Raw genomic sequence first — 24,433 nt, forward strand, 5'->3', positions numbered from 1 at the left:
ATATTTATGATATGTTTTTAAGTTTTGACTTTCACCACTAATTATATTGAGTCGTCCCTTATTATGATTTGATGATTAGGCTCGGAGAAATTTCTTAGTATCTTTTTCCTGCGCCGCAACATCATCATAATCGTAGAAACTATCCAAAACTTGAGATTTCTATTCCATTTGACTAAAGTTTTTCATTTTGTATAATGCCTAGGACCACAATTTGCACTACAACGATAACAATAGCATATTCAATGTAATTAAACTACTGAATTCTCGAGCAGGTAATATATACATAGACCTTATTACTATTGTCTACAATTGAATTGCCATGAGAGGAAGCACTATCAGATGAGTAATTTTTTAAAAAAAAATGGGCACAAGTAATCGATAATTTAAGGTTAAATTGTCTACTTTGCTGCTAGTAACTAACCCTTCCTGTCAAACGTACGTAGCCACACAGGTAACAAGCTAAATCTAGGCGCGCACAACGTGACCTTCAGAGGACGTTATTTAAACTAAAGTCTTCTGATTGTACGACATCAGAAGAAGACGTAGTACCGCCTTTTCATTTATCAGGAAGGTAATCTGACAAACAACAAAGCTAGTCTATATAAAAACTTATATACATAAGATGACACTAACTGTTCAAACTTGCTTTACTATGTACAACAACTGTTCAAACTAACACGCCTGCCTCCTAACCAAATCTGTATATCTCTCAAGAGTATAAAACCCCAAATGCCACAATCTTATCGGCATATAAAGGCCTTTTTGTTGTATGTATACTCAGAGAGAGGCTATGTGCTGGAACAAAGTCTCCCATGCCTTTTCTCAAAGCAAGAAGAATTCGATTAACTTCTACCAAGTCAAAGAGCAAAACAGCGTCTTTCAATTCTCCAAACAATAGATAGAGTTGGTGCAGAGTCTGCTCCCTGAAGTTTATAGGATTAGCATGTTGCAAACCTTCCTTTATGCTTAAAGAATTTCAACCATTGGCCTGGTTGGTATACATAAGAGTACAGTACATTCCTTTTAAAAAAACTGCAGATAATGATGATCTTGCAAACCTGAAGCCTGTTTCCTGTTTTAGCTGTTGCCTGAATCTTTTCTCCTCTTACTTGTCCTGCAGCCCTTGGGTCTTGAACTTTCAGCAGGTTCTGGGTCAAGTGGCTTTTTCTTTGAAGGACTGGTTGTGTTTGTGGGGACAGAATTACGAGGAGGAGGTTCCCTCTCTTCCTTGCAATCTGTCTCTGAGGCATCTTGACTTGAAAGTTTATCATACAAAATAGCAGAGTCCAATGCATACACACGGAGGGCAAGGGCTGAGAGTGTTGAGATTCTTGCTGCAGCAGAGGGTGATGACCAATACCACCAATCGTTTTTCAAGTATTCGGTTCTGATGGCGTCCTCTAAAATAATTGTGGCTTGGACCATCTGAAGGAGATAAATGAGCAAAATTTAAGTATCAGAGTTTTAGGACCAAAATAAGAAAAAAGAAATTCTGCTTTGAATTTCAGTGTATAATATACCCCCTCCTCTGCACCCTTCTCCTTTAAGTACCTGAGAATCTGAACTAGTGGCATGCCTACCACACACCCCACATCCCACCTTTGTCAGTCAATATAACCAAAGCCCTTAGCCTAAGAAAGGCAGTAGGGCCAGAGTTGAGTATTACTCTGCCAAATATTCTGAAATAAATATTGTATATGCATAATGCACACAGCTGCAAAATCATCCTCATGAACTAGTGCAGAAGCCTACCATAAATTTCAAAAGACTCTCAACTCAAGAAAACATTTGAACACGAGCATCCTTCATGGGGAGGGGGGAGGATGGGAAAAAACATGCAAATACTATTGCACAAACTCTTTTTTTTTTCCTGAAAACGTTGAGCAAGTTCAACTAGCGGAGAGTTGGAACTGAAGGCTGATATCTTTGACAAGAACAGGAAATCGCAGAACACTAAGGGGTCATGTGGTTTAAAGACAAATTATGCAAAGTATATCAATGAAGGGATTAGTAATGCAAGGTTTGTAATGCAAGATGTATTTCTTGTTGGACGTTCGGTTTACTGTATTAAAAAAATAGTATATATACTGTTTAGTAAACAATGAGTGTTTACTTTCTAATCAAAATTTATCTACTATTACGAGGGTTAGTTTTATCATTTGTTGTTTCAATCCATGCAATACTAATACCTCAAACTTATTCCATTTTGTCCAGCATAAACTAATACGCAGATTCCTGCATAACTTATGCAGGTATTGTTTAGGAAGAAGGAAAGAAAAGTAGGAACCAAACATTATACTAATGCAGAATTTTATGGTCAGTTCAAGATTTTGTGGAAATTAGATCTCCCTAGCGAACCACCCAAATGACTTCTAAGGTCTCTCACGATACAACAACCACTAAACTCAAAAAGGCCTTGCTTAGTCTAGTAAAAAGAGCAAAACCTTTACCTCATAAATTGTAGCTGCAGATTTCACGAAGGCACGCCATACACGTCTTCTCTCTGATTGTAACCTTGACACTCTCAAAGCTTCTTCAGGTAAAGCCGCATCTATGTCAAGCAAGTTGATTTTAAGACAACGTAAAATCACAGAAGCCCGACCTGCTACAGGATGTAGCGAGGATTCCGGAATAACAAAGTACATATTAACCCCAAATTCAAGGATTTTATCCTTGGTAGAAGAAAACTGATTTCTTCCCCTCTTGGTTGCAGATTTTAGTCTCCCAAACACTGGTCCAGCCCCAGCTAAGCCATTTCCAGTACAATTTGGATTGTCGGAGTTATTAATGCAAGAAACTTTGACCCCATTCCGAAGTTGGTGCTCTGAAGATAACAAATCTGTAGAATTTCCTCCACATACCTCATCTTCCCTTTGGGAGAGCAGTCCAAGGGCAGAATCACATAGATATGGAGATGTGCATGGAATAAATGATGGTGTACCATTACACCCAATGAGTCCTATCTCGTTCACCAGCTCCTTGAGTGACCTCTGAGTGATGAACTGTGCTTTGATCTCCTCAAACTTAAATGGACATTCCTGTTTGGTTTCATTTTCAGCAGAAGCTGGTGCATTACCATGCTTGTCCCTCCTAGATGCTTCGCCATTACCAAGCTTCTTGCTCTTTGAAGCTTGAGACACGTCATTGCTCAAAGAATTATCCTGCAGAATTTCATTATTTGCTGTTCTTTTCCGCTTAGCGGGTTGTTCACTTGTTTCCCCATCCCGCTGAATGGGAGATTCAATCCTGCACTTTTCATTTGCATGCTTCAGACGTTCCTTAGCATCGGAAAATGTTTGGTGGCATGAAAGACAATGAGGTCTAGACGGCCATAATGGTTCTAGACACTCGCACCTGTATAATTCACCATCAAAAGAAACTCTCACTTTGACACCAAGATTCGTGCAGATTTCCGTTTCCTCTTCTGCTGAGCAACCACTAACCATCTTTTTAATTGCAGTAACGGCTCTGGTGACGAGAGAATCAGAATTGAAACAGGAAGCAGAATCCTCGGAGGGAATTGAAGTGATCAGTTTTACCTTGTCTTGGCCATGACTTTCCAAATAGTAGTATATCATTTTTCTAGTATCCCGCCACTGCAAAATAGACTCCTTCAATTCTCTCTCTCTCGGGTCATGCTCTTTTAGCCATCTAATGAGTATTTCAGTATCAACATCAGATTGATAAGATGTCCACTGATCAAGATTAGGCATGCCCATATTCTCCCAAGGAGCAGATGAATCTAAAACACCACTTCGTCTTGAACTTTCCATACCATATGACCACAAATGTCCAGATGACTCCGGCTGTGTACTTGTACTTGCATAAGCTACTAATCGTGAAGAAGTGGACCTGCCAAAAGTCCAGTAGAGTCTGCCCTCAGAATCCTGTCCCATGTATTCCTTCCTAACAGAAACCTCCTGAAGTTCCAATTCTTTGGCAGCAATTGAGTCCTCTAAAGCACGAATCTCCTTCTTTATAGCAGACATCTCAAAAAGGAATGCTTCCTCCAAAGGGTTGCTAACGGAACCTGAACAAGTAGTGGCAGACACAATGTGAGTAGCAAACAGCATTATACTTTTTGAACTACTTTGTGTAGACTCCAAACGATTGCCAGGAATTTGGTCAGTTTCTTGTTGGAGGGTAGTAGATATGAACAAGTCGTTCTGCAAATTAGCTTCTTCAGTACCACATTTTGCATGGGATGAAGTATTCAGAGACCTAGTATTCTCCTTCAACAACTGTTGATGCTGTAAATGGTTGATTGGATCAGGAGAGTTTCTAATATGATTAGTGCCACTTGCACAAGTTATATCCTGAATGTTTTTTGAAGTGTACAAGCAGGATTGCTTGTTGTAATCATTACACTTATTGTGTTGAGTGCCATCATCCAGCTGTCTGCAACCACCAGAGATTGACGAGTTATGGCTGCCACTGTCAGTCCCCTGCACCTTCAGTTTACAGTCATTGGACCATAGAGATGTGTCTGACCCTGTGTCTCCACTGCCCCGAGCATCATTCTTCAGTTTTGCAGTCAAAATTTCCTTCTTATGCTTTAGAAGCTTCAGTTCAGCACCAAGGCTGCGCAGTTTCTGCTGCAATTCAGCAGACAGAGAGGCGCTTCGGTCAATGTGATCACGAAGAATGGCTGAATTCAGCATCTCATCACACAAGAATTTAAGAAGGAAAATTCTCTGCACCATTGAGAAAGAAATTGTACTTGTCAAATTAGGTTAGGAAAAGCTGTACATAATTCATGTTCTACTTTTATGTTGTGTCCAACAACAAAATCATAGAATTTAACATATTTCTGCATGCAGCACAGTTCTCACCATACAGATAAATTTGTAGACAAGAATTGCACATAAATTGAAATATTAAAACATGCATATACCGCATAAAGCTCAGTCGGCAAAGCAGATCAGGAGAGGCTAAGGAAGAAACTAAAGCAACTGGGAACAAAACCGGAATGCGGATATCATTTCTATAGTAGCCCACCCTCCCCCAAAACCCTAAAGCTGAATGCATGAGGAGTGCCAGCATACATCAGATGAAGAGGCTTGAGCATACTAAAATAGCAGAGGAACAATGTTCCTGAAATTGTTTGAGGGAGGCCTTAAAAGTTGTCCAAAGTATTATTTTGAGGTCATTGCGTGACAAGATTTTTACCCTGCAGTAATTACACTTCAGACCTCTCAAATGGATGCCATCACATCAATGGACGTCATCACATCTTTGCAAAAATTAGTTCAACTTGCTTTGTCCCAGAGACACTGTTCCCCAAAAGCAAGAAACACATTTTAATGCCTGATATCTTTTAGATGAAGCCTACTGTCAGCATGCTACACATTCAAGTCAAGCAGTGAAAGCATGATAAGTGTGCAAGCTCCAGAGTAGACTGGACTTATGTAGACAACTCCATACCTTTTCTATGACATGTTAATTTCAAATGTCTACAAATCCTTAAACACTTGTTTGATAATCCCATGCATATTTCTCATGTTATACAAGTTTAATGTGCGACATTTCAACTGTCTTTAGACACTTGGAGACAAACTCCAGTAATTACTTTAAGAAAAGTTCCCACCATTACCAATATAATCAACGAGTCAATTAAATTTGGAAGACGTTTCAGAAACCAAAAGGAAGACAAGTGAGACAGATACTTCTTTCAAGGATCAAGAAACAATACTATTCCATACATCTTCCAAGAGCAAACAGGCTAACATAGACTATGTCAACATAAAAACACAGAAGAAAGTTAAAAGAACTCACATCCTCCAGTGGAAGCTCCCAATATTCCTTCAACTCCATGGTCCTTGTTAATTGAGAAAGTTTTTCCATAAACTTGTGAGTTAGTTTTCTGTGCAACCTCCTCTTAACGCATTGACGAATAGTATGAGAACCAGAAGAAGCATTCTGGGAACGTGATATCTTAGCTTCACAATCTGGGCAATACCACGGCCCAATAGGAACTTTAACAAGCGGAGGATCTAGGCAATACGTATGGTACTCCGAATCGCATTTATCACAAAGAAGAACATTGACGTCATCTTTATCCATGCTACATACTTTACAAAGTCCTTCCTCCCAAGGGGCTTTAGGAAGTGAGCTCTCGTTCACATGAGCTAGGAGACCATCTCTATCTTTTGCAACTTCACTACTTAAATTGCTGTCGTTTGAACACTCAATTATCTGGACTAGGGGAAGAACCTGAGAATACATGACCAAGCCAAAGCTTAGTTAAACAACAATGACAATGGTTGAACCAAAGAAATTGAATCACAAACAAAATGGATCAAGGTTCAACTGCTCAACAATAATAAGTTACTGAAAAAACTGAACTGAGCAAATTGGATAACTTTCAAAATCAAATTTCCTCCATGAACAATCTCATATTCTATAGGGTTTTAAATCCAAGCACAAAAAGGTGAATGTACCAATATCATGCTGCTAATCTTATTGCACCTCTGATCAACAACAATAACATATCCCGTAAAATCCCACAAAGTGGGGTCTAGGGAGGATAGAGTGTACGCAGACGGCAGACCTTACCCCTACCTCGTGGAGGTAGAGAGGCTGTTTCTGAAGGACTCTCGGCTCAAGAAGCAAAAGAAAGGAGAAATGAAAAGGAAAACGGTTTTGAAGGAAACATGACAACTAATAAGGAAGCAGCGCAGAGCATACAGGCAAAGAACGTAACATCATGAAAATAGTGCAATCGCCTAAGCATAATAAACAACAGACGGGCAACAGATGACAAAAATAAGAAACTACATGAATAAGACTATTACTACAACAGACAAAGTGCCCCAGAGGCCCAGACTACAAACAAGGCTAATCCCGTCAGAAAGCAAGACAACTGTCAACTACCTACTAACCTTCTACCTTATTCTGTGACCTCCATACCCTCCTATCTAAGGTCATATTCTCGATAAACTAAAGCTGTGGTCTCATGAAAACTTGACTAATTATTCATGCTAGGATATAAAAATGATAAGATAAGGAATAATTTAACTTTTCAGATGCAGCAAACAGAAAGCAATACTGGGCCACGGCTTCGAGGTGCCAATACCGCACTTGACACAGTGAAATAACGAACACTTGGTTTTCTTCATTTTCTCTTTAAGAGAGGAGGTTAACCTATCGCATACTCATGAGGTCCCTAGTGGTATAGAGGGGATAGGATATCTTTTCTTGAGAACCATGTGTAGGTTCTTTTCCTTTTGGTATACGGATTGTATAATGGGTTTCTCCAATTGTTTTTTAAAAAAAAAAAGGTCAACCAATCACGGACAGGCTCAACTGCCTTTCCTTTCAAACTGAACCATCATGACATCTGCTAGCTGCCTCAAATTTTTATGATAAAAGAAGACTAGCTTTTAGAGTGGATTCCTGTCCTAAACTGAAGAATCGAATTACATGACATATGCCAACTGCATCAGATTCTTATGATAAAAGAAGAGTAGCTTTTAGAGTGGATTCCTTTTCTATACTAAAGAATTGAATTACCTTCACCCATATCATTTTGGTTTGTATCTAAATGTGAACAAACATTATATGCTTATCTAAAAGGGAAGTACCGCTAGTCTGCTACTGCTACTACACTGTTAAAAAAAGGAAACAAACATATAAAAAATTCTAAGGCAAATCAATTCACTCCTGCTTAAAACAATAGGATTGAACAGCTAGAAGACCAACAAACCTCTTTTTCATAATCTTCCTCAAATTTCTGCAACAATGATCCAGCTAACTCAAGCAAATTGGACTTATTGCAGTATGCGGTTCGTATATTATGCCAAACCTAAAAGCAAAGAATAAGCAACATTGATCTTTTCTTGCCATTAAATCATACTGAAGTTAAAAGAACAGGACGAGAATGAAAATGTGCCCAAAAAAATCTTGAACTAATCATGCATCTTTCCAAGTAAAGTGATCCAGCAAATCCCAGATATCTAAGAACATAGATGTGGCAACAACAACAATATTTTATACTGCAAATGCAATCTTATTTAAGAAACCAGAGTTGGGTCTTTATAATGTATTAACAAAACCATATATACATGTTAAAAGCATTACCTCCCGCACTTCATCAATGAAAGATTCATGTGATCCCCCGTAGGATCCAGCAGCCAACTTCACATCAATGGTCCTGAAGTCTAAAGGCCGAGATACCATTGCCGGATGCCCAAGAAGCCCCTCATTGTCATTGTCATTAGGGCTCAGAACTGTTCTTCCAGAGAGATTGCAGAAGACTTTATCTTTGTCTTCTTTAACAGCTCGCCGTAGTATAATCCGACACTGTTTCATGATTAAATCAGATACAGTACTGGAACTCTTTACCTTTTCTTCCTTCTCAGGTTTGGGTGAAGTAGTTCCCCGGTTAACTTCCCCCAGGAGGGAAATTACTGCTCTCTGCATTCAGTTAATGTTTGATTAAAGGCTAGTCGTTTAACAAAGCTGACACATTATAATATATGTATACATATATATATATAAGATATTCATCATGCTGCACCTTCGTTGGTCCTGATGCATTTCCTTTGTAAACCTCTTTACTAATGGAATGCACCAATGCTTTCCTAGCCCATTCTGGTGGGTCTTTATCCAAAGCCATATTGACACATTTTCTAATTCGAGCCCCCACATTTGTAGGTAGCTTCCGAACAGGCTCCAGCGCCTTGGCCCACTCTGGGACTTGCCCATTCTCAGCATCAGCTCCTTTGGCATCAGACTCCTTCTCATCAACAGAAACAAAAATGTTTCCACTCTTCAGTGATCCAAATATTTGCTTTGTAGCCTCTGCAAGAAGCTGAAATCACGTACTTCAGAATGTTTTAATTTGGACGAACCTCTAATAACAGGAGAATCAAGCGTATTGAGAAAACACTCTGCATACATTTACCAACAGCCAGAAGGGCTCGAAAATGGGCACTCTTCAAGTAGGGTATGAAACACAAAGCAGGTATGACAAGAACAAATACATCAATTAAACATTGGCAAGAAGCTCAAACTATTAAGTTGACAGTACAATTAACTCTATAGACAAGGTAAAAGAGGAAAGTTTTTAAGAAAATAACTTTGAAAGGTCTCTTTAAGAGTGTTCCTGTATGAGATAAAGAAATACGGAATATGAAAAGGTGGCACGTCCAAAATAAATATCCCAAATAAAGCATATATAAGAATACTAAGGGGTCATTGGATTGCCGGTTAAGAAGTAAGTTATTCATGTATTGAAACAGACATAACTAATACAATGTTTGGCAACATTCTAGTTTTTGTGTATAATATTCAGAACATCAAGTACGACATTTCATTACCCGCTTATAATTTCACTTAACTAATACATGTATAAGTTAAGAGGGAATCTATGTATTAGTTTATGCAGAGTAGAAGATGGAATAACTAATACATGAATAACTGAATCCTACATAACCGAACCCTGCATAACTAATCCCTATACAATGAATTACTAATATTTGTATAACTCTAACCAGCAACCAAACGACCTTTTAATTGCACTTCTTAACGATTAATATATCAGTAGTATGTGACGATGCAAGTTACAAATCACAACTTGAAACAAATATCTTGTAGATGAAATAATTGGCACACTTAGATTTTTTCTGTACATTTATGGAGCAAATACGATAATTGATATTTGATGGTTGGATACTCTTCGTGGAGAATCATGTTTTCTCACTTTTTTATATCTGTACGACTCCCAATATTTTGTATACACCTTGTATGTGGGTGCCTTTCCGCAACACTTAAATAAACTATCATAAAAAAATAACTGGAAAGTATAGAAAATTAGAATGCTACTACATGCAACAGGTGTAAACCTTACCATTGCAGCTTAAAAGAGACACAATATCATTTTTTACAGATAGTGCATCACGTGAAAAATTGAACCAAATAACAAGTATTTACTCCACAGGATGAGCTTACCACTGCCATTGACTTGTAAAATGTATCATAGCAATGCACATGAAATGGTAGATGTTTCTGCCATATTCGCATGTTCTTAATGCACTATAATCAACTTCTGTTTCTTTTAAAACTAAAAAATCAACTACTACTTCCATCCCTTTTTTTTTACTGCATCAATATCTAGTGAGCCAAACAGATTCTTCTCTGACTCTGACCATGCTTTGTAATTACTTTCATTTTTTCAAATTCTAAAACTGGTAGGTAGTTGTATTTCTCATTAAGTTTCCAAGTTTGAATGTTGTTTCTATTTTTTTTTAAAGTAGAATTATTTTGAGTCCTTCACAACACAAAAAACTGACACCATAAACACTTGAAAAGTTAGGTTAGATTTTGCGCCTCACAATATGGAAGTTCATTTGCATATTTAAAATTAATGACAGCTTGAGATTCTGATAAGTTCAAATTATGAGCCTTAATCTTATTATGTGTCAGTTAAAGATTTTGGCAAAACATGCCATAGTATTAACACGTATTGCGATGGAAGACAGAAAACTTTGATGACAAGATGAAAACATGGTAAAAAAGCAATAAAAAGTACTTATTTAGATTCCTCAAATCAAGATAGGAAACATGTGCAATCACAAAGATATATGAATTGATCTTACCACTGCATCAGCCTCTGATGCAGCAACTCCCGAAAGAGCGCCACAAATTGGCCCACCATCGCCTTGTAGGCAATGAAATATTCTGCCACTTTCCTTGCAAGCAATTTCGGCTGACTCCAAGTTGACTTCCATGGATAGCAAAGCTAGCATGTACCTTCGAGCAATCTCAGGCCATGTAACTTCATTCATGGGAAGCATTCCGAGTCTACTTTTCCTAACGGTAGCTAAACTGTCAGGGTCTTTTTTCCTGCCTCTTCTAGATTTGGACCCTCCTGTACCAATATTCGGATCTACATAGACAGCAACTTTAGAGAGCAGCTCAGTGACAAGAACTTTGAGCAGCAGACCATGAATCTTTGTCAAAAGCACACCAGCATATCGGCTATATTGATGGAAACCCAATCGACCAGATAGAGAGTCCATTCCACTTCTTGCTAAGGTGAGCTCTCTGGCATCCTGAATCTCAAGTATGGGAATTTCCATCGAACTTGTTTTGCCTATCCATGGACTAACTAATTCCTCCTCAATTTCTTCAAACAAAAATGGAACTTTTAGACCCAAGACCCCAGAAAACCTCAACAGGAATTCCCAAACCTAAACACATTTGATAAAATAAAATAAAAAAGAGATTCAAAATAAAGAAAAAGCAAGCATGTGGGAACAACATCGAATCCCTTTCTAGACAACAAACTCGAAAGTTAGAAGATACCTGGAGGGCATCGCCTATCAAAAATGCAGGAATCTTTGTGCTCAAAGGCTTTCCCGAAGAACAGGGACGCCTGATGTCAGCATTTTCTAGATGCTTTCTGAGTGTTCCAGAAATTCTTAAAGATTCAATAGCTTCCCTCTCATCCTGCATGTGATTTTTTCTTTTAGCCTGCAGGAACCCATTTCCAACTGTTTGCAGAGTTGTCTTGTGTTTTCTCTTAGTAACAATTTTGTAATTTGAGCATGCAGATACACCAGGAAGCTGTTCTATAATTTCTTGTACAAAGTCTACATCTAATCCAAATCGGTTTTGCTCTAACCACTTCATTAACATTCCACAAGTATTTTTTAACTCGGAATTGCTCTGCACCAATCTTGGAAAACTGAGAGGGGCACCTAAGTAAGAGAACTTCGACAATGAACCAACTTCACTTGACTCTTGTACATCCATTTTATATACATCATGAGTACAGCAGAATTTGATTACCCCTTTTTTCTTATAAGCATCAATGCATGCATGCAGAAAAGTCTGGGAAACCATTTCCCACACAGATGACGGTGATCTCCCTTCCACAATGAACTCCCCTATACTATCCCCTTGCCAAATACCACCAGTGCATATATTTCCGAATTTTCCAGATAATTCCCTCTGCATATTTTCAGCAGTATGAGAGTCACTTTTCAGATCTGGTGGGCTGCACTCTTCCAGCATCAGCTGGATAGAAATACTCTCCTCATCAACCAGCGTAGAAGTTGCAGAATTACCATTTTCCACATTATCTTCGCCAATATGAGAGTCACATTTAGATGTTACGAGGACCGTCGAACCAGTTGGAACAGAATGCAGGATGCATGGGTACCTCTTGACCTTGAAAACTGGGCCAGCATCACCTCCATCTGCAACCTCACAAGCAAAAAGAGATCCTGTAATTCTATCATGCCAGCTAGACAAGTAACCCACAGGCCATATCTCACTACTACTGTGATAAAATGGTCGCGGGTCAACATTTCCAGCTGAAACAAGAACGAAGTCCTGATATTCAACTGGAAAGCCATCCTGAAAGAACATTCAAAGTTAGTGAGTAACATTGCAAGTAATTAAGACAGAACAAACTACCAGATTCTTCGGACTATGAGGAGATTAGAAATGCAAAAGCTAGCATGGCAGTATAAACCAAATATTGGTAACAGAATAAACATACACTTGGATATGTACACTTGAAGATAGAACCACCATTACGGAATAAGCTTCTACCAGGAGAACTCCAACTCTGTCCAGTCTTGCGGGTTTTAGAAGAACCGGAAGCTTCTTTACTTCTTGGGATATTTGGCAATCCCTCACAAAATGAAGTAAAGTTGTTACCTCCATTCTCAACCTCCATGGAGTGATGCAACCCCATATGTCGGGCAACATCATCACGCGACTCAAAGCGACTTCCATCTGGTCCAACATATACTGCATAAGTCTGGCATCTTTTGTCACAGTACTCAAAATCCACATGCCACCCAATCTGTACTTTACCGTTCATCCCAGCAATATATTCTTTAAGGTCTTGAAGATAAACTTCACACGCATCTTGCTGAATATATTTTTTTGCAGTAAAATGACCTGCACGATTTCTTAAATCATACATCACTACTGGATCAGTTATACTTCGGGTTATCTGGTCAGAATGAGGTCTATGGAGTACCGTGTCCTCCAATTGTGACTTATGAATATCCCCCGTAAGTGAGGAGGCCTTCTGAGTTTTAAATCCATTCTCCCTATATGCCAAAAAAGAGCTTGTTGGGGCATTGAAGGAATGGACAGTAGAAGAGGACCTTTTCATAGCTTGAACTCTGCGAACACCAGCAATATACATAATGTCAATTATAATGTCCCAATACTCCTAAAGCAGGCCGTCCAGGAAAAAATGAATCCTAAATTAAGGGATAGTTTCAAATATATACAATAAAGTAATTAGTTTACAACAAATATAGCCATGTTTTTATTACATAAAAATAGTCGAAAGTCATAAAAAGTATACAGTGACTATAAAATATAGCTTATTACAAGTCATAGAAAGTATACACTGACTATACAATATAGCTAACCTAAACATGAGTTATACACTGACTATACATTATGATACATGCCACAAGTTGAATGTAGCTTAACTATACATGAAATATACACACACTATACATGAAGTATACACGGAGTATTCAATCTCGATCAACTCAAAATCACTTCTAAATAGTTCCAATTTTAGATATGAAATCCTCTCGGTGTTTCGAGCCTTTTGATATATAATTTGCTCGAAATATTAACGTTTGTGGAACATCAAATTTTTAAATCAAGCAAGCTTTCAAACTTTGAATCTGCCCTTTTTGATCCCTCTGCGACTACCCCTAAAGATGAAAAGTGAAGCAAAATCAAGAACCCCACCAGCTACAAAGAAGAAGAAGACGCAGACACAGAAGAAGAAGAAGAATGAAGGAGGAGGAGGACGACGACAAGAACACAGAAGAAGACGCAGACATTTTTTAGGGAAAAAATAGGCCGAATAGGTAAATTTTGTAAATTGAGCTAAAAAAAGGTAAGTAAAGCTTATGGGCAGAAATTTTACATAATTTGCCCTTGAATAAACCTTCTCTACTGCATTTCAATATTATGAAAGACAAATCACACTAATATCCAAATACCGTATGACTCCACTTAGATTTAGGATGAGAAGACTAATGCAAAAACACTTTAAATGTTACTTCCATATGCAGCCAAGTCATCAAAGGGGAGAAAGAGGACAGAAGGAGTAGCATCAAGGAAGATATTACTTTTTCGTGCTTCGGCAAAAATATCCGTACAGAAAAAATCAATATTCTCTTTATCAAATAAAAAACAAAATCAATATTCTCTAAGAAGTAAGAACACAACTGAGCCTCTTGGTAGTAAGAATAAAAGAGCGGACCTGAATTTCCCTCCATACAGAAAATCTCGGAAATTTTAATAACATGGATTATTGTACATTAACATACTGAGGAACCTTTACTTTGTCGTATGTTCTTTTTAATCAGAACAAAGTCAAATTTCGTAATTCTCCAAGAAGAGTATTTGATGAAAACTTCACATCTATAAGCAAATGAACTAATACTATTTTAGCACATCCGAAAACAAAGACAAGGAATTCAACTGAAATCACAACACAAAAATTACTCTCCAATAAATGGAATGAGTTTCAGTGAAACAAGATAGTAAAGGAGGTATATGTATATCAAGAAAGATGCATTATGTGCATCTCCCAAGGACAAATTTGCTTCATTTTACTCATGTTCCAGTAGAGGCACTTGCATGTCATACCATTTGCATTAAGCCATCAAGCAAGCAAAACAAGTAACAAGTTGGATAAACCCACCACCACCACACAGAGAATAAAAAATAAAAGTAGGGAAGAGAAGGATTTAAAGTATCAAACCCGGAAACACAGCTCGCTCCTTTTATTGATAAGTATGACATAAAGCATGAATCTCAGATTCTGTCTCATGTTACTAAAATCTAATATATCTTTTTTATATTGGCTACTCAAGTGCTTTATATCTATTCTTTCATATGAAAATTATTTTTTTTATAAGCAATTCTTCATAAGCAGATTCATCTTCAAAAAGGTCAAAGCAGGGTCTATTCCATTCTCCTAGGTGAATGGTGACTTTGCCTTGAGAATTTGAACCCTCCAACTAGAGGTGTTCACGGTTTGGTTTGGGTCGGTTATTGGTCAAAACCAAAACCAAACCAACTAAATCGGTTTTAAAATTATCAAAACCAAACCAAACCAAATATAATATACATTTATCGGTTTGGTTGTTTTCGATTTTGGTTTGGTTTGGTTTGGTTCGGTTATTCGGTTATTAACCATACATAAAATTAAAAGAAACAATTCATTCAAAACGTGAAAAAAGTGACAACAATCCATTCAAACAAAAAAATAGTTCGAATGACTGGCATTACAGAACTTTTGATCATTGAATTTACTGAATAAAACTTCAAAATTCACTATTTTGGCATAGAAGGAAGAGACAATGACATTTTCAGTCCCACAAAGAATTTCCATAGACACTCATATACATGAAACCAATAAGAAAAATGTTCTCACCTTGGACATTTTTTCTTTCATAAGTAAATTATAAATAAATTTTGATGAAACATATATAAAATCTTTAAAATTGTTTATGAATATAATATGTTATGTATGTATAATAATAAAATTTATGTATATAACTTGTTGGCTCGGTTCGGTTATTTCTTCGATTTTTTTCGAGCAAAACCATAACCAAACTAAATATCATCGGTTCTTAACAATCTAAAACCAAACCAAACCAAAACCCAAATTAAATCGGTTCATTTAATTAGTTTGGTTTGATTTTTCGGTTTGGATCGGTTTTTATCCAAACCATGAACACCCCTACGCTCCAACAATACAAATCTCATTGTTCAATCATTGCATTCTACAATGACAATAAATAGAATACCTTCTACAGCAAGAGTCATCATGATCTGTGGCAAAATAAGATTTTATTAGCAAAAAAAGAAGACTACGGAAGAATGGGACAAATTATGTGCTATAGCTTGTCCACAGTCACAACGAAGAATAACACCCTCAAACCTTGCTCAAAGTTATCGGTGAACATTACAAATATAAAACCTATAGCACTACACCAAATAGATTGAGATTAAAATAAAATATGGATGCATGGGTAGATTCAGAAAACTATGGAAGCAACAAAATCATGTATTGCATGAATCAACAATTCTAGATGCATTTTGGAATTCAATTGATCAAGTGAATCAGGGGATTGCAATAACAGTAGCTGGGATAAGTTGAACAAAATGTCGAAGGAGGAAGTCATAAAAGTGCTAAATGATGTAACCAGGCATGGGCATGAGTGGAATGCCACATTCAAATTCACCGCTCGATTTGGGCTGCATTCCCAAACAACTCAACTCGTATATAGCGCATCGTGGTGTGATAGGGTCCGGGCACAACGGGGCTCTCACCCTCCCTGAGACCCCCTTCCAGAGACTTGGGCCCAATCCGCCGTTGAGGACACTTCTCATAACTACAATTCGGATGACAGAGTCACCCGATTCTAAGGTTGGTTGGGTTGTTCCCGATTCACTCGCCATTACTAGGGGAATCCTTATAAGTTTCTTTTGCTCCGCTTATTGATATGTTAAACTCATAGGGTAATCCAGTGGGTCACAGATAGAGTGCCTAAGCACAAAAAGGGGTCTAGGAGTCCAGACATGTGACGGGTTGTAGCCACAACACTAAAATAGTTGAGTTTCAACACCACTTGTCGTGATGTCTGTCGACGTAGACTCACATTTAGGCCAGCCACAAACTCGAGGCGCACTGGAGGAAAATATCCACCCTACGACACCTTAAGGCGTACGGGCGTTATGATTCATACGCATTATTTTCATATTACATAACGCTACACTTGAAAAAACAAGTTAGCATACTTGTTTCACAATTAAATGTTTTCCGAAGCTGGATAAGTAGATAAATCTATAAGATCTATGTTCCACAACAAGACACTCAAATGCATGATTGCTCCCTCTATATTAGTCAGAAAATTCACTGCTATTTTGCAAAAGGGGTGGAAAAGAAACAAACTCTTTAGTTTGAGAAGGGAAAAGTAAGAATTCCTTCTCAAAATAATGAAAAGAAACCAGAAAAACAGCCTACAATGTCAAACTGATTTTGAAAGGCGGCAGCTAGCAGGGCATTGCATTTCTTTTGCAACCCTTCTATATACTTTTGCTAAGTAAATCGACGGGACACCACGACAGTGTCTCATTAATGTATAACTGGTTAATGTAAAAGAAAAAAAGTATAAGAAAGAGAAACATCTTGAAGGCCCTTCAAAAAATAAAGACATTATTATCAAGGAAATGGACCTTGGGCCTAACTCAACCCCAAAAATCAGTTAAGAGGTGAGGATCATCCAAGACCATTTAAGGATACAAATTTGCCTCTCACACCACCGATGTGGGACTTAACACTCCCCTCACTCCTAGGACTGGACACCTGGTGTGTGGACAATATATGATGACGATCCAAAATCGAGCTAAACAAGACTTGGTTGGGCCAGACTTTGATACCATGTTAAGGAAATGGACCTTGGGCCTACCTCAATCTCTAAAGCTAGCTAAAGAGGTGGATATTCCCAACACCATATATAAGGATACACATTTGCCTCCCTACCCACCGATGTGGGACTTAACAATTACTATGCTCAAATCGAGCCAATTGGCATTCCTTTAATCTCAGTGTTAGGTAAGAGACATTTATTAGACTTATATAGAAATGAATTAAAAGTGGAGGTAACGATACTTTTGACTATATTATAGAAGTAGATACCATATTTTACCATGAGACTTTTGGGTAATTATTAACGAGTGTCAGCAAAAAAGTTGCATTACTTTTTTTCCTGATAAAGACATGTCACCCTTGACTACTAATTGAGGCCTAAGGCATACCACTAATGGTAATAAACTTACTAAAATGACTTTTGAGAAATTATTGATTCAAAACTTCCGATAATAGGTGTACACCAATATGGACAACACAAAACAAAAATGGATACTAGAGTGTAGGAAGTATATATGTATTGCTAACCCATCTTAAATTGAACATTGAACTAACTTGTTGACTTAAAATTTTCATCCCACCCTTCGGGGTGTGGTTTGGGCTTGGGACTTCCATGTTGGAGGTCTCAAGATCGAAACCCCTTGCCAGCGAAAGCAAGGGGTTTGCCTTCTGGATCGAGCTCGTCGCACCGGGCTTGTCTAGTGCGGGTTACCTCTCATATGTGGTTTGCGAGCTATTGCATAGGAGCGGGGGTTTTACCCTGTGCGCACCCAAAAGGTAGCGGCTGCGGGTTTCCCTTGTCATAAAAAAAAAAAATCATCCCTATATTGAGCCTATTCAACTCAACACTAAACTTGTTTAATTCTCATCAGCTAGCCATAATAAATATGCACATACAAAATTTGCATTTCCTAGATCATCATTCTTAGAGAGGTAATATTACCTTTGCAAAATTCTCTACAACGATCAAAGCTGGAAAGTCCGTCGAACTATAGAATAGTCCATGTACCAACAAAATTTGGAAGCTACGTTGCTCATACTCTTCGAAGTTGTTGCATACGTGTCGAATCCTAAAAAAATGCATAACTTTTGGAGGACCCGACACGCATCCGGTGGTATTTTTTAAGAGTCCGAGCAACATAGGTATGTAAAGATATATCGTGTCTCAATATTGATAGGTCTACTGGTGATTCAAATTTTAGATAATTTAACAACATTTAACTAGTGACAAAATTAATTAAGTACTCGCAAAGGTAAACTACAAACTCCATTGTTATCCTCAAGAAATTTCCCCTCACAGATTTTTTCCATATAATTGTGCATGCAAAAGAGGAATTATGCTATGTAATATTATAGGACTACTTCTTGTGAAAGATGGTCTTTAGCATTCCTATACTCATAACCCAAAGAAATACAACCACTTTGTGATAAACCATATACGCAGAAAAAGTATGAATTTGAACTACTCCACAAACATTGGGCAATTGGTTTTACACCTTCGGCAGGAGGAGTGGTTTCATGTGGGAAATGAAGCAACTCGATATTCTCTTCTCTCATTTTTTCCTGTTCTAGATCCACGCCCCCACAATATTTCCAATAAATAACTTGCTTTGTGGACAAACTCATGGATGAGAATAAAAGAGCATCGGTCCAAAACTTTCTCGGCCAAAGAAGAAATGTAATTAAGCCTATACATATAAAGTTCTCAAGTAAATACGAGAATGGGAACTTTTAATTTGTGCTAACATTTCTAGAATCTTCCAATAAAAGATGCTTTTCCTGAATCCAAGCTCAATATTACTTGCAACGATTTCTTCCCTCTTTTTGGCTTTCCTGGTTGAAGATAATAATAACTAGTTGGAAATAAATCAAATGTTTCAACAATCCAAAGTTCAAAATATTATCCATACAATTTTTCGAACATCAATGGAAAAGGACAGTATCATGAATCATTAGATTTTTATTTCTCAACCAAATAAAGACAATTGACCAAAATGGAATAGGAATAACAAGAGAAGATGCAACGAGAATTCTCATGTAAATGGAAATGGAAGACGGAGATTTCCATGGAGTGAAATTGAGATAGTCAAGATTTATTACCAAGTGAATGGAAGGTATCCTAACAACCCAAAAGGTTGTGAAGTCCTACTACGATATTTTATCCTAGATCATCATTATATGATCAAAGATAAAGATCAAAGACAGAGTTAAGGTCGCTTTTCTCCATTGAAGGCATGATTTTTCTCGAAGCAGCAACAAGAATGGGACAAATATCCATAAGCAGAACTACCAACATCGACTTCACTGAAGTACCAAAGAAAATATGTTCAAGGATCTGCCTTGGCCAAGTTCTGTAGATCCCATTCCAGGGAAAGCATTTTGAGCTTCTCTTCTTGGGACTGCATTCTGCCTTCAGTGAATTGCTCCAGTAGAGATCAGAAATTGTTGAAAAAACAGCAAGATCTTTCTTTTGTCCCTTTCAGACGATCGAAAAATAAAGAAATGGTTAATACATGCAAGATAATTACGGCCATCAATTGGTTGATTCAATCTAATCCATTGAATTATGCTGTTAAATGTTGTTTTTGCAAACATGAATTAAATTGATTTTTAACAATTTTTCGTATTGGACACCCCAATTGCTAAACTACTAATCGGTACTTGAAACATGGTATATATGCAACAAGTTTTTCCCTTTGACACTGTAGTAGTTGCTACGTTCCTAATCCTTTTTTTATAAGCGTGTCTAGGACAGGTAACTTTGTCCACTAAGGTTAAAACATATAGGAAGAAATCACCTAGTATTTTGCCTCTGCTATAAGATTTGAACCTACCACCTCATGGTGCTCAAACCACTTCATTTACCACTAGGTCACACCCTTAGGTACAAATCTCATGCTCCTTCCCTCTTATCTTCAACCTTGAACTTCATGGTATACACTCTACTTCTTACATGCAACCAATCTCCAAATTATTTAGGCGGTTGATGATGAACTAATGATGAAAGTTCCTTTTTTTTTATAATTGTGGTGTTCGATCTACCTTGCGCACTCCTCGACTAATTTCATTGTCCATCAAGGCTTGGAGAAATGATAGGAAATGACCTACTATTTACGTCGCCAAAATTTGAACATAAGACCTCATGATTATTTAACTCATTTCATTAACCACTAGATCACACCCTTGGGTGCGACAATCAATGATGAAAGTACACCTCAAAGAATCTATGGTTCCTTACCATCCATGCCACAAACCTGAGACTGTTTTCCCACAATTTCCTTAGTGACAGCAAAAGGTTCCTATACGCTTAGCTAGAAGAAATAATCCAATAGAGTTCATGAATTTACCTAGAATAGTTTATGGGTTAATCAATAAAGAATTTTTATCTTTGAAATCCATTGAAAAGAACAGTAAAAGAGAAATCATAAAAAATGATCGAATCTCCAAACGCCCCGAAAAAGATATGAGGTGCCCATAAACGGTCGAAGTAGTTGAATAGTAGGATCACTATGACTAGCCCAGCGATAGACGAAACTTATATATGGATGACTAGTTACATAGGAACCCTTTCGTTTGTTGGTTGTTCCAGTCTATTGCTCTTTCCTTGAATTGGCACACTACTCAGCTCACCCCAAAATATATTTGATAATGTTCCTCAATTGTCACAATGCAAATACAGATTACATTCACCTTTTCTAGATATGTTTCATGGAGATGCTACAAAAACTTGTCATTAAGGATAAAAGGTGAAGAATTAACTTTTTGGTACAACAAGGACTTGTTCACCATACTTTAATTAAATTACTTCTTCGCGCATCACTCTTCCTCTTTGTTGTACGTCCATAACCATTTAATAAGCACACTTTGGTGATCAAGTTTGAAAGCTTCATTCACTTGTACCAAAAGAAGGTTTCAAACTCCCTATTCTCATTCATATCCCCCTTGATTAACATTACTATTTACATTCTACAAGTGGTTTGGTTTCTTTCTTTGTTACCATCCAACGGTGTGTTTAAAAGCTAACACAAAGAAGAGATGAGGTCCATCGGGCTTGAAGCGGAAAAAATGAGAAATAAAGTACAGGCTTCCTTGAAGTGAAACGCACNACAACTAAATAGGGACAACTAAAAAAGGAAATATGGACAAGTAAATAGGGACGGAGGGAGTACCATCCAACGGTGTGTTTAAAAGCTAACACAAAGAAGAGACGAGGTCCATCGGGCTTGAAGCGGAAAAAAATGAGAAATAAAGTACAGGCTTCCTTGAAGTGAAACGCACCGATTTACCAAAAATTAAAAATTGCCAACCATATATGATAGCAATATAATAATCAAATACCAACTAAATAGCTAATTATGGCATCTAGTATACAATTGTTGATATTAATCCAACTCCTCAAAGTTGAGATTAAAAGACTCGACCTTTCCACCCACTTCCTACAACATTTTCCGAAGCGCACACTTCTCTAAAGTGCACGGCTTCCCCCAAAAAGTGATAACTCCTTGCTTCAGATCGAGAGTAGATGCCTCTGGTAATATTGACATCCAAGAGAAATTTCTCCTAGTTTTATTGGACTCTCTCACTAGCTTTGTAAGTATCGGAATGCGAACCTCATACATATAGGTAAGGAGACCCTTAAAAAAATTGGAGGTGTGAGAGAAAAGAAAACCAGAATTTTGGGACTAAATATCCAAATTCCTATATCTTCATTTCTCGAGACATTTGCACCATTCAATTGATCACTCTACAAGACTTCTATAATTTTAAAGAATTAAAATTCACATTACTGAAATTTATATTATAATATTGGTCTGATATAAGTGTTAAATGGAGTAAAAAATGGTCAATGAGGACAGTGGTCCCTACTTGTTTAAGATTGATGCATAGTGGTTGATATAATTACTTTATCAGACTAACTTCCCAATGTATACATTTTATTCCACTAACCACTGATGTGTAATATCAAGTTGATTTAACCACATAAACTCCCAGTCCAGTCAAATACCACAACATAAAATGGGAAAAAAGGGACTATGATGGCATCTAGTAGATGAGAGGCGTCAGCAAGGACCTTCCAACTTAAGTTGAAGGCACACCAAATTGGTTTCATATCAAAGCTCTGATAGAGCATCCAGCCTGCATCTAGGAAGAAGTTAATACATTGACAATCAAGTAACTGTTTACCCTCTCGAAGTTTTTTTGGTCAAGGTGAGATAGTAAAAAAAGATGACAGTTTATATACAGTAGGGGATTCCTTATCAAAGAATTTTCATAGAGTAGGGACTGTGACAGAGGAATCGCCGAGAGGAGTCACATCCCCTGTTTCTAAAGGACTCATTAGACAAACCATTGAAAAAACTAGCTAAGAAAGCTACTAAAACTTAAGTATTAGTATAACTGAAAAGTGCTCAAGGAAAAGCATATCAAAGCAGATCGAAAAAAGAAATTCTGATGTTGTCATTAGATCTTACTATAAATTTTCTTTTCATCCCTTCGGTATAAGATAGCATATTGAAGAAACAACAAAAAGAAAAAAGTCCCAAGACATTGAACCCTCAATCCAAATTTTAATCTACTGTAGCCACAAATTCAAGGGAATGAATCTCACGCAACGGATGTCCAAAGACTACAATCATTCTAGCAATCAGGACACCACACAATTACATTTACATATAGACAAAAAATCCAATCACATACAATAAACATTACAGTGTAACATCAAGAAATACACAACGTACACAAACAAAGTTTGAATCTTTTTGTACATGTACAGCATGCATTGTTAAAATAATCCATATTTTGATTTAAATGTAAAAGAAAGGATAAATAAAGAAGTAAAATTCATACTTGGCCCCATGGTTTTGCTCCACTTCTCGTCCTGCAACAGGCAAATCCTCATTCAAATCAACAAACTGAAACAGCCCTTCCCCTTCCGATTCCCTTGGCGGCGAAACATTCATATCAAGCGGCGGCGATGAATTCATATCAAGCTCCACTACTTCACTCCCTCCGGCTCCACCTCTGCCACCAGCACCGCTGCTGCCGTCATCGCTGCTGCGGCGGCGTCCACTTAGCACACACTTGAAGCATTTCCACTCCTCTTTCTGCTCATCCTTCCTCCAACTAGACCCAATCTCACAAGAAGAACAAACCCGAACATTCGTTTGACTGGGAGGAGTGACCACCGACTTGCCCCGGGAAGATTCTGGGTGTTCTAAAAACAAACCCCTTTCGATTTCTCTTGGTGAAGGAAGAGGAGTTTCGTTAAGATCGATGTGAAACGGCAAAGCCCGGTTCAAATTTGAAGAACAATCCATTTCTTGAACAAGTATAATTTTTTCTCAAAGTAAATTTTTTTCTCAAAGACATCAACAAGCATTATATGCTAAAGAGTTGGGTTGTATATATACCCAAAAAGGGTGTTGGGGTTTGGGGGTTTTCTGTGATTTTAGCAAAGAATTGGGTTGTAAAAGATCACCGACTGGATTATGTGAATCGAAAACAGAGAAAGAAAAGAGTTTTTTTCGTAACGTAAATTGATGAGGGGGTGAGAAAGAGACAAATTTGGAAGGAAGGGAAGATTACAGGTAGGATTTAAGAGGAGTTTTGTACTTGTTCGAAACAAAGGCAAAAGGAGAAGAAGGAGAAGAAGGGAAGTAAAGAGAGGCCAAAGCAAAGAGTGGGTTTGGGTTTGGGTTTTCTCGAGAACGCAGAAAAGAGGGTTCTCCGCTTGAAGATGGTGTAGTACTTTGGGTGAAAATGACCAAATTACCCTTTTCTAATTTATTTTTTAAAAAAAAATTGTACTAGTAAAATAAATTTACACTATCAAATTACATATTGTATAAGAAAATACCAATAACCCTTTTTTTTTTTAATTTTATTTTATTTATTAATTAAATAAATTTACGTCATAAATCCTTTTTAAATTTTTCAATGAAAACATTAATTTACACTATCAAATTACTAAAAAGTCCCCCATATATATATGTGAAAATG

General features: G+C 37.4%; 1 protein-coding gene across 2 annotated transcripts; it reads right to left on the reverse strand.

Moving 5' to 3' along the window:
* Nucleotides 1-577: 577 nt before the first annotated feature.
* On the reverse strand, nt 578-24,118 carry LOC125869041 (methyl-CpG-binding domain-containing protein 9). Of its 2 annotated transcripts, XM_049549598.1 has the most exons (10): nt 23,282-24,116; nt 12,509-13,145; nt 11,308-12,363; nt 10,599-11,192; nt 8,519-8,812; nt 8,080-8,415; nt 7,706-7,804; nt 5,776-6,213; nt 2,451-4,694; nt 578-1,425 (listed from the first exon to the last, which is right to left on the reverse strand). In XM_049549598.1, the coding sequence occupies exons 1-10, from the start codon at nt 23,749-23,751 to the stop codon at nt 1,078-1,080; spliced, it is 6,516 nt and encodes a 2,171-aa protein (XP_049405555.1). In that variant the 5' UTR covers nt 23,752-24,116; the 3' UTR covers nt 578-1,077. The 2 variants fall into 2 exon arrangements, with proteins under 2 accessions (XP_049405555.1, XP_049405556.1); XM_049549599.1 differs by lacking the exon at nt 5,776-6,213 and having other exon boundaries at nt 23,282-24,118.
* Nucleotides 24,119-24,433: the final 315 nt, after the last annotated feature.

Source organism: Solanum stenotomum, chromosome 6, assembly GCF_019186545.1.
Source record: "Solanum stenotomum isolate F172 chromosome 6, ASM1918654v1, whole genome shotgun sequence".
Classification (NCBI taxonomy): Eukaryota; Viridiplantae; Streptophyta; class Magnoliopsida; order Solanales; family Solanaceae; genus Solanum; species Solanum stenotomum.

Excerpts from the sequence above, each read along its gene's own strand:
- LOC125869041 (XM_049549598.1), bottom strand. The coding sequence starts at position 23,751 with ATGGATTGTTCTTCAAATTTGAACCGGGCTTTGCCGTTTCACATCGAT. Across the intron at positions 4,695-5,775 it reads GGGAGCTTCCACTGGAGGAT|AGAATTTTCCTTCTTAAATT; the intron begins GTGAGTTCTTTT and ends TCAATGGTGCAG. Across the intron at positions 1,426-2,450 it reads CTGCAGCTACAATTTATGAG|ATGGTCCAAGCCACAATTAT; the intron begins GTAAAGGTTTTG and ends TATCTCCTTCAG.